Here is an 11,163-nt window from a genome sequence, read left to right on the forward strand (position 1 = left end):
GCGAATTCGCTGGCGTGACAGGCAGTTGTCTCCTCTTTTGTGGCACAAGATTTTCCCACCGATTCCTTATTTTTTGACACATATTAAACCAATCTTTTTTAGATTCGGGGCCCACATATCCCTTTACATTTTTACAAAGACTTTTTATATCCTTACATGGTGTACCCGAGGTACCCCCGGAGTACCTATGGTAGCCAAGGTACCTAGGGTACTTGGGGTACCCAAGGTAAGCTAATTTCTTAAATATCGACATGTGGCGCTTCATCATTGGCCTCATGTTTCTTTCCCAAACAACACCCCCTAGTTTCTTTATGGCGAATGTAATTGAGGCACAAGAAACTCTTGAAGGAACTGTGCGTGACACATGGCGGTATTTACCTTTTTTTTAACACTGAACTGATGCATGTCTTCACGTCTCTCTAGCTTTTCTTAGAGAAGTGGTAACCGCCTGACACATTATTTAAATTTGAAAATACCCCTCTGCAAAATTATTTGACCTCTCACTTTATGAAGTACGATTTGTCAGGTTTAATTAAAACATGTTCCACTCTTTTTAAATTACCACTTTATTTTGAAAATCCCAAATAATCTCCCATCAAGTTTAATTGCTGCCAGTGGCTTCTTCTTGCTCCCTGGCTTTTCATTTTTTTCTTTAGCTTTATTTCTTATTCTTTTTGGCTTCGTCTTTTTCTTCAGTTTCTCATCTTCTCCTGGGCTCCATTATCATTCCACAAACAGGTAAAAGAATCTTCCTTTACTTCTCTTTTTCCTTTCTTCTTCTCGGCCCACCATCATTCTTTCTTTCTCTTTTTGCTTTTTTTAAGCCTTTTCACGTCACCTTTTTCATGGTTTCTTTCTTCTTTTCCGTTTCTTTCTCTTTTCTTCTTTCGGTCAATTCTTCTTTTCCTATTTTTTTCTTCTTTTTTTTCTTTCTCTTTTTCCTTCCATCTAGGCTGCACTTCTTTTTGCGTGTTTCTGTTGGGCTCTTGGTGGTTGCTGCGACAGTCTCCGATGCCCAATTTGTCCGACGCATAGCCGCGTCTCGCGGCTTCCGGCAGGGTCTCTTTCCGACGGGTTTGGCGCGGTGCTTCTCTCCCTCACATTGTCTTATTCACTCTTCTTTTTCTTCTTTTCTCTTTTTCCTCCACTGCGTTTTCTTTGGTTTTTTTTTACACATTTATTATTATTATTATTATTTTAATAAATATATATACTTCACCTAGATTCCTTTTTTTTTATATCATCAAGGCTCACTTTTTTTTTTAATATCATCTAGATTCTTTTTTTTTTTTGTCCAGGCTTAGCTTTTTTTTTTTTTAAATCTCTAACAGATTTCATTGTGCCTATGACAACCTCTGCACAACTTCATCTTTCGAGCAATTTCTGGCGATCCATGACTTCTCTTGGCGATTTGCAGTTTATCCATCTCCAAACTTGCTTTTTTCAGCGACTAAAATTTGCTGCTTTTGGTGAAATCTAGGTATGAATTTTTATACCTATTTTTGGCTTCTTTATTTTGAAAAATATTGTTGCTTTGTTCCTGAATTTCATGCAAAGTGTTGGTACTTTTTCTTTTTGTTTATGCTTTTATTGGTGGATGTTGGTGTTTGGCTTGTGATGAATAAGGTCTGAAGTTGTAGGGGGCATGTTTTGATGTAGAGAATTTCTTTTCAACTTGTGTCTTGTGTTTGTAGGGAAACAAGATAGGGAGAAAAACTGTTGGGAAAAAGGGTCGTAACGTGGTCAAGGAGCCGGGGGAGTCGAGTGAGGAGGCTTCATTTTTTGAGTCAGCCCCTTATATATCCCTTAGTGACGACAATAGGTCCCCTTCAGCTGGTCCCAAGTTATCTAAAATTAATCCTAGTAGAAAATCAAAGATTAAAGGCAAACAACCAGCCAAGCCAACCCATAGAAAAACTCGTGCAAAGAATTCTAGACCCAAATCTCATACCCTTGTCAGCATTCCTGAACCTCCCATGATCTCCCCCTCTGTCTCTGTAGCTCGTAGGCTCTATGCACTGAGGGGTAGGCCAGCTACTCCGAGAGATTTAGAAAAAATGTTAGAACTAAATATAGCATACCTCATTTTGTTCGCCTTAGGGTACCTCGCAAAGGCGAGCGCCCCGAGCACCCTCATTTTGATGGTGTCGTCCTTCATATTGACCTTTTTGACTTAGGTCTCAGTTTGCCTCTTAAGCCATTTTTTTGAAAAATGTTCACTGAGATGAAGATTGCTCTCGGACAATTATCTTTACTAGGTTGGAGATTGCTCACGGGTTTGGAGGTTTTGTGGCTGGATGTATTTGGGGAGGATATTTGTTATGGAGATATGAGGGGGCTTTATCAGTTGAAAAAGTCGGCTGATTTATCCATAGCTTATTTTGCTACTTAGAGGGTTCATGGTTGCTTGGTGAAACCAAATCCCTTGCTGAAAAAGGGCTATAGATATGGGTGATTTGTAGCTGAAGGTGAGTGGAGGAGGAGTATACCAACGGGCGAATGAAATTGTGCAAGTTCGGAATTTCTTCAATGAAGATAATATGTGTTTCTTTCCTCCCCTCTCTCTCTTTTTATGTGTATATATATTTCTCACATGAATTTTGTTCTTATTGTTGTTTCTTGAGACCTTTGCAAACATCATTTGGTCCAAGGGAGCATCCCCAGTTCATGAAGTATGGAGGAAAGTGAGTAGTGTTATAGAGAAGTTCCAATTTTTGCAGAGTGAGGGTGATGTTCTGAGCACTACTTAGCTGGCAAGAGCTGGTTTGATTGAGAATAGTCTTCCATCTTCTTCGGGGGGCGATTCACGTATGGCTATATGGTGTTGTTGGGGTACCCAGCCTTCATTGGTTCTGTGGGGTGCCCCCATCATTTGCACAAATTTTTTTTTTTGTTTTGGCGACCATGTCTTATTTTTCTTAATGCGTCTTTTTGCCAGTGACGATTCTGATGTTCATTTTTCTGATTCATCTCTCTATCTCACTTTTTTTTTTTGCTTGGTGTTGGATAAGTATGGACCTTTTCGCTGAAGATTTTGATGTCTTCTTCAGTTGCATAAGCGGCAACTCCTCTGCTACTTTGGGTACCTCAGTAAAGGGTGATCGACCTCCTATCGTTCCAGGCGCCAAGGGCAAATTGCCCGTCTCCTTATTTGGGGGTTCTCGGGGTATCCCGGCTACCCACAAGAGGGAACTTGGCTCATTTTTCACGGTTCCTAGAGATCTTATAGAGGGTGAGCTGGACCCGGTGGCAAACAAGTGAATATCTCACTTGACTGATTGCTTTTTCCATTCCTCTGAGTGCATTTCTACAGATATGGCCATGGAGGTGGATAAATTAGACTTAAATGAGCGCTATAGCAAAGCGCTCAAGGCTTGTCATGACGTAAGTGCCTCCCTTTTTTTTTTATCATCTTGACTCTTTTTTCTTCTCTTTATTATTGTTATTCTTTTTAGGCGGCCTTCTACCTTAGCCACAATTTTCACGACTTTAGTGGCACCTCGACTGTACAGGCCAAGGTGGAAAGGCTGCGAGGGGAGGTCAGACTCGGTCAGTATCGGGAAAAGAAGCTCGGAGAGGAAGTTAGGGCTTTGCAGAGGCGTTTGGACGACCACACCCCAGAGAACAGCCGAATGTCCAAGAAGTTAGAAGAGGTGGAGTCTAAGCATGTCGAGCTATTATCTCGCCAACAGGAAATGATAGACACAACTTTTACTCTTATCATGGCTGAGGTCTGGAGCGTCGACCCAGAGCTGGTGGTACCCCAAGTGGATAAGTGGGTGGACAAGTCGGCCATCCTGAAAGCGATCGAAGACAAGGGGGTAATCCAGGCTTCACCATCTCTCAGCCCACAACGAACTTCTGGAGTACCCCAGGTGGATCTCCCAATAGACTTAATTTGGCAAGCTATTGAATTCATCGCTTATAATTAATTTTTGTAAACTTGTGGAGGTTCCTCGGGAACCCCAAGTACCTCCTGATGTGTTTTTGGTGCTTGCGTGGTGACTCCCGTAAATATGCTCGCTGCTTGTCTTAATAAAGATTATGATGTATCTTAAATAATTTAATAATTAGAGCATCATCACAATACAAAATGAAATTTATAATTGGCGCAACTAAGATGTAAATAAAGATTATGGCATTTCCCAAATAGACATGTGGAGTTTCCTTGGGTACCCCCAAGTACTCTTTTTTTTTTTTTTTTTGCTTGGGGACCTTCTTAGCCCCCTTTCTTGCAAAAATGGTCAAAAACATGCTTATTTTGCCATCTGCTTCTAGTCAATGTTTAATGAAATAAGGTGAGTAAAGGTGCATGCTTGCCTACCTCATTTCTTTTAGGCATCCAACTCTTGTGATTGTCATTTTATTATTCTTTACTTGGCTCAAGTTAAAGAATGGAGGTGTGGGCGTGTGCATACCTTAACGAAATCTCATGGTGCTAGGGTATGCTGGTTTATCTCGCTCTCGGGTCTTCTCTGACCCTCCCTATTTAAATTTGTTGTATTCTTTCTTATTGGCTTTGACATTCAACAGATCTTCACGATCAAATCGGGTCAGATACCCTAAGTTTCTCAGATTATCTTGAAATGGGGCAATTATAGCTCATATTAGTAGTACTTCCTTAGCATTGCCGGCGCCTAGCTACTGCCCGCTTGGATAGGTTAATGAGTGGCCTTGTGCTGATGGGGTGCCTCTCCAAGAACATATTAATGGCAATTTGATAATTCGCCTTCGAGACGACAAAGTAACATCCTCGAGCCGATTATTGATCCTTTTGATTGTGATAACTTCCCCAGCGGTTGGAATCTTCATAGCGAGATAATGCATGGAGATTGCCGCTTTAGTTGTTGCTAAAAATAGTCTTCCCAAGATGATATTATAAGCACTGGGATGATCAACAATAAGGAAGTCAATCATATGGACCACCCGGTGAGGTACCTGACCAATTGGAACGGGCAAAGTGATGATACCCTTGGGAATAACCATGTCTCCTGCAAAACCGACAAGTGACGTGTCACATGGAGTGATCCTTGGCGATTCGATTAGCAGCCGATCTAGGTCGCTTTTAAAGACGATGTCCACGGAACTACCGATGTCCACCAGAGTCCTTGCAACCTTACCGGTGGCGACTTTTAGTGTTATAACCAGAGAATTATCATAGGGTATGAGACACATTTTGCATCTTTCTCTGTAAAGAGAATAGGGAAGGGATGGTCGAGTACCCGGGGTACCCTAAAGTGATTTTGACAAGCGAAGTTCACTTCTTTTCCAGGGCGATCCAAAATTGGCGACTTGCTGTAATGTTTGATGGCCAGTCTAGATTCCCCCGCAAAGGTAGGACCATATGCTATCATTCGAACATAAACCTCTTTCTTGGCCCCTGGGGTACCTTAACTTCGGGATTAGGGTTAGCAACTTGTTTACCCTTATCTTGCTCCGAGAACTTCCTAGCCTCCTGCATATCAACCATAAATTCCTTAAGGTAGCCACTCAGAATTAATGACTCAATTTCTTCTTGCAAGTGAAAGTATTCGGCGGTGCTATGGCCGAAATCTTCATGAAACTCATAATATTTCAAGCTACGCTTCATATTGGGGTATTTCTGAATTGGCTTAAGTGGGCGAAGCATCCCCGTATCTCTAATATGGTAAAAACTCTGTTCTCGAGATTGATTCAAAGGATTAAAGAGTCATATCGGGTTTTTGTGGCGCTTCCCATTGTTTGGCGGTGGCGGCTTATCCTGTTGAGGTACCCAGGGTACACCAAGAATATTCCGCCCTCTCCCGCGTGGGGTTAGACGAGGTGGGCTGTGTACCTGAGGTACTCGAGAAGATACTTCGGGTACTTCGGCTCTCTTGGGTTTCTCTTTGTTTTTCACGACTTCGACTCTGTTTTCCTCCCGTTTTAGGTAACACTTCTCGTCCATTTCTATTTGTTGCAGAGCTCGAGAACGAGTTTCCCCATATGAAAGAGGACGGTGCTTTTGAAATGACCGTCATAACTTCCCCAAACGCAAATTCTTTTCAAAATAAATGAGAGTATGTTGGTGACCAAACGTACCGGTACGCAATACCTCTTTGTGGAAGCGGGTTACGTACTCAGCTAAAGACACTGATTCCCTTTGCTTGACGAAAGCAAGCTTGGAAGATGTCATATCTTGGGAGGAAGCATAACCAAGCTCATGAATAAAATCTTTTAGAATCTGGTCTAAGGAGGATACATTACCTGCCTTCAACAATCGGAACCATGATTTGGCTGGTCCAGTAAGGGTATGTGAGAACATCTAGCACATAGCATTGTCACCCACTCCTTTAATCAGCATCTGGTCACGATACAACTCAGCATGTTCCATAGGATCCGAGGTACCTGAGTATTGCTGTATTTGAGTCACAGTAAACGCTTTCGAGAGAATGTTGTCTAAATCTCCATGGTGAATGGCGAGTTATACGCTGCTGACGCTAGAGCATTGGTGTGGTTTTGTTTTTCAGAAATAAGCTTCACTTGAGCTTCGAGGTACTCCATTTTTTCCAGGAACTCGCGGGGTACCCAAGGTGCACCTGACGATGTCGCAGTTGTTTGAGAAGCTCTTTTGGCATTCAACTTGTGCCGGAGATCTTCATGGACTTTTTTGTTTACGTTTAGTACCCTGGCTACTACAGGATTAGCAAAAGGCAGTAGAGCGTTCTTCCCGAGAGCCGCCGGTTTGAAACTTCAAACGGGTGCCCGATGGCCCATGCTTTAGTCTACTTCCCTCCGATATTTCAGATCTTGGTATAATTTATTTCTCACCTCGTGGAAGCCCATCTTGAGTTACTGGGGAAGTGGCTGTCTCGGGTACCCGAGATCCTACTACTCTAAGAATCGCTTGAGGTAAATCCTCAAAGTGTTTATGAGTAACGGGCTCCTCGTCATGGTGAATACCAGTTGATTGCTTAACTGATTTGCCTTTTTCTAGGCGGGATGCCCTCCTTGTCGAGTCACCCCTCTCATAATTGTCGTGGTCCTCCGCTCCATAATGACCTAACATTTAATTATCAGTGGGTACGTCGAGTGCCATGGTTGCGCAAGCACACGTACCGACAAGCTTAGCACCATGTAGAGGCTTTTTGCGCGCTCCCCACAGACGGCGCCAATTGTTTGCGGCTGATTTTAGGTCAATGAATAAAAAACCACAAAACCAAGCTAAGAACAATAAATTTGATTTTTGTTGGGGAGCGGGGTGCCTCGCTTGTTCGGCACGTGTGAGCTGTTTAGGCTTTTTCTGGAGTGAATGAGGATTAAGATGGCGGTGGATATGGAGGGGGTTTGACTTCAGATGCGGAGGACTAGTGAAACTCGCCTTAAACCTGCTAAACAACCAAAAAAGAGGTCAGAGGTGGAGCCGGGGTGGCCGACGACCACACTCCGACGCTCAAGTCAGAGTTGGGTTATCTCAGGTTAGAGAGCTTGCAAGCTCTCGGTAATGGAGGTTCTGAGGTTGAAAAAACCCTAGTTTTCCTGGTGTGTGTTAACTTAATTGATAAAAATTAAACTTGAGTATTTATATGATGTACCCCGGTCGCCGTGCTAATTGGCGTTATTTTAGTGGCATTCCCTGCTATCATGTCAGGAATATTCTTATTTTCATGCGTATGGCGGCTTAGGCATTTTAAAAATATGTGTGGAGAGTAAGTTTGTGGCGTATTCACGTGCTAGGCGTAATGGAATGGTCCCGCGTACCTCTGCAATTCTGTTGTAATTTTGCAGGCGTAGGAAGAAAAGCTAGTGGTCCCAACTATCATAATATCAAACTTTTGGCGGATTCACTGGGGTGACAGGCGGTTGTCTCCTTTTTTGTGGCACAAGATTTCCCCACCAATTCCTTATTTTTTGACACGTATTAAACTGATCTTTTTTAGATTCGGGGCCCACATATCCCTTCACATTTTTACAAAGACTTTTTATATCCTTACATGGTGTACCCGAGGTACCCCCAGAGTACCTAGAGTAGCCGGGGTACCTAGGATACCTGGGGTACCCGAGATAAGTTAATTTCTTAAATATTAACATGTGGCGCTTCATCATTGGCCTCATGTTTCCTTCCCAAACAATGTCTTTTTCCTTTATGACTTAGTTAAAATTACACTTTGTTCGTTAAAATCAGGATCCTCTCCTAATCTGAGCACTCCTGATCTTTGGATAAAAGCTTATTTAGTCTCTATATTTTAATATTAATGTCTATTTAGTCCCTGTATTTTTAAAATTGCCTCGAAACATCATTGCCGTTAAAGTATTAATACATCTACTGTCACTTTTTATTTCTTTTGGCTTACTTTTATAATATTATCCTTTTATAATAATTTTTTTGTTTGGACATTAATAAAAAGAAAATAATTAAATTACTAATTTAACCCTAAAAAATAATATATATATATATATATATATATATATATTAATTTTTTTGCAAGCACCATTTGCATACTTGGTAGTTTGCATATAATTTTTGACAATAAAAATTAATATAATTTTTTTTATTTTTAGGGTTAAATTAGTAATTTAATTATTTTCTTGTTATTAATGTCCAAACAAAAAAATTATTATAAAAGGGTAATATAATAAAAGTAAGCCAAAAGAAATAAAAAATAACATCATAAGTATCAATACTTTAACGACAATGATGTTTCGAGGTATTTTTAAAAATACATGGACTAAATGAGCTTTTACCCCCTGATCTTTTACATATCTTATGCCACATGTATTTTAGTGTTAGTAGATGATTATGATTTAATTACTTTTTCTTTTAATTTATTAATCACCAATTATATTAAAAGAATTTGCTCAGATAAAGATCAGATCAAAAGAGAATCATAATCATGTTCGTTATTAGTTAAAAATTTAAAATGAATGTGGGTGAGAGGTTAATCTTTCTGCATTTGAGCTAAGAAAATTGGCGGCAATCTCCTTTTAGTTTCACATGAGGGGCAAATATGTAGTAAAAATATTGATAAACTTATGACACGTGGGGCTAATAGGTTACTATGGAAACCGGTAGCCATGATTGGATGTTGGATAAAAGGTGTGATTGGACTAATAAATTAGTCTAAATTTTAATCCAACATTCATAGCATTATTAATCCCTGTGTTTGGTTTAGATAGGACTAAATATTTAATAGTCTAAATTTGTTACTAATATCAAAAGTTTATTTAATAATTTAATGTTAACTTTTAAAAAAATTTAAAATTTAATCAAAATTTTAATTCAATAATTTTACTTTAACTAATATGTAATATATTAAACATAAAAAAATTATTCAATTTATTTAATTCCGATAATGTTAAAATGTAAATATTAAATAAAAAAATAGTAATATGATTTAAAAATAATATAATATTTAAATAGTTATTTTAGTTTCATTAAATTAAATTTAACGTAGTCTTGGCTAGGGATGGCAATGGGCACTGCCCGCAGCGGGTTTGCCATTACCAAACTCAAACCCGCACAAAATTTAAATTACCAAACCCACCCGCAACCCGCAGCGGGTTTTAATTTTTTTAAAAAAACCCACCCGCAGCGGGTTTTAACAATTACCAAACCCGCAATGGTATCCGGTGGATTTTTTGCGGGTTTCCGTATTTAAAATCACAAATATTTAATATATAAATTTATAATAATAACCTCAAGTTCCATATAACATATTCAATTTTATATTTAAACAATGTAAATGAAAAATTAAAATTTCCACATCAATTCAACACAAATTCTCAAATTTAAGTATAAATTATACAAATCTATTTAAAAAACACAAACTAATATCTAAAAATAATAATTACATTTCATATTATCATTTAAAACAAGATCAAAGAGAATATATTTATTTTATTCACCACCATAAGCACCCATCTAACACAATGCCTAAAATAATAATTAAGATTAATATTTTCAAATACTAATTCGAAGGGAAATGCCTTTAGTTTTCTTTAGGTTATGACTTTAGAATAAGAGATGAGCCATACACACACATACACAACTTTGAGCCTTTTGCTATTTGGTAATTTGATTAATTACATTATTTTCTTTATATGTTTTTATATTTAAATTAAATTAAAAATATTTGAAAAAAATTATTGCGGGTTTGGTGGATATCCATGCGGGTATCCACCGGGTATAAGGTTAATACCAAACCCACCCGCATCCATATGCGGGTTTTAATTTATAATACTAAACCCGCCTGCAACGGATAAAATTACCCACAACGGGCAGGTTTTGGCGGGTAGGTTTGGGCGGGTTTGCGGGTTTGCGGGTACAATTGCCATCCCTAGTCTTGGCTGACACTATATTAAATAAAAAATAATACTACATAATCGAGTATAATTCAATCTAATTTTAAGATTTAATTCAATTTAATCCAATCTTCCAAACGTAGCCATTAGAGGTGTTTGCGGATCGGATTTTACGGATTGGACATTAATACATATGCGATCCACAATTTTGTGGATTATAATTTTTCAATCCAATCCAATCCACGGATTGATTAAATTCAATCTAAATCCAATCCGTACATTTGCAGATCAGATGCGGATTTGACTAAATTTGCATCCGATCCATACGTCTGCAGATCGGATGCGGATTTAACTTAATCCATATCCAATCCATCATTTTATGCATTAGTTTCCGAATTAAAAATATTTAGTTCTCCCCAATCCATGAACTAATGAAATTAAAAAAAAAAATCTAATATAAAAATAATTTTGCTACCAATTAAATTTAAAATTGAATAAAATTTAAACAAATTAATTATTTAAATAAAACTAAATTAATACATTCAAAGTTTCAAAATATAGTACATTGAGATTAATTGTTCAAATAAAGCTACAATAATACATTTAAAGTTTCAAAATGTAACACACTAAGATTAATTGTTCAAATAAAGCCACAATTAATTGAAATGACGAAGTTTCTGAAACCTAACACAGTCTGATCCTTCACCAAGGCTGTTGTACTTGTCGAAAAATGGTGATTACGGAGCCGTCAACGATGGGAACCAGGAGAAGTACGGGTGGTGATCTTAAAGGTTGTGATAGTGCAATTGTTTGGCTGGAACCAGTAATTGTGAAGTGGCTCGATGAACTCGGGGAAGAAGATGGCTTGCTCTCATTGGAATTGTACGGCCGACGTCCTTCAAA

At 38.7% G+C, this 11,163-nt stretch overlaps 1 protein-coding gene across 4 annotated transcripts; it reads left to right on the top strand.

Annotated features, from left to right (window-relative positions):
- Positions 1-521: 521 nt before the first annotated feature.
- Positions 522-4,244, top strand: LOC102624835 (uncharacterized). 4 transcript variants are annotated; one of them, XR_008051990.1, is made up of 4 exons: positions 522-738; positions 1,332-1,480; positions 1,695-3,384; positions 3,513-4,244. XR_008051990.1 is itself a non-coding variant. In XM_015527327.3 (4 exons), exons 3-4 carry the CDS (start codon positions 3,316-3,318, stop codon positions 3,930-3,932), a joined length of 546 nt encoding a protein of 181 aa, XP_015382813.1. In that variant the 5' UTR covers positions 522-1,084; positions 1,332-1,480; positions 1,695-3,315; the 3' UTR covers positions 3,933-4,244. The 4 variants fall into 4 exon arrangements, 3 of the variants coding, with proteins under 3 accessions (XP_015382813.1, XP_052290311.1, XP_052290321.1); XM_015527327.3 differs by having other exon boundaries at positions 522-1,084; positions 3,456-4,244; XM_052434351.1 differs by having other exon boundaries at positions 3,456-4,244.
- Positions 4,245-11,163: the final 6,919 nt, after the last annotated feature.

This window comes from Citrus sinensis, chromosome 2 (genome assembly GCF_022201045.2).
Source record: "Citrus sinensis cultivar Valencia sweet orange chromosome 2, DVS_A1.0, whole genome shotgun sequence".
NCBI lineage: Eukaryota > Viridiplantae > Streptophyta > Magnoliopsida > Sapindales > Rutaceae > Citrus > Citrus sinensis.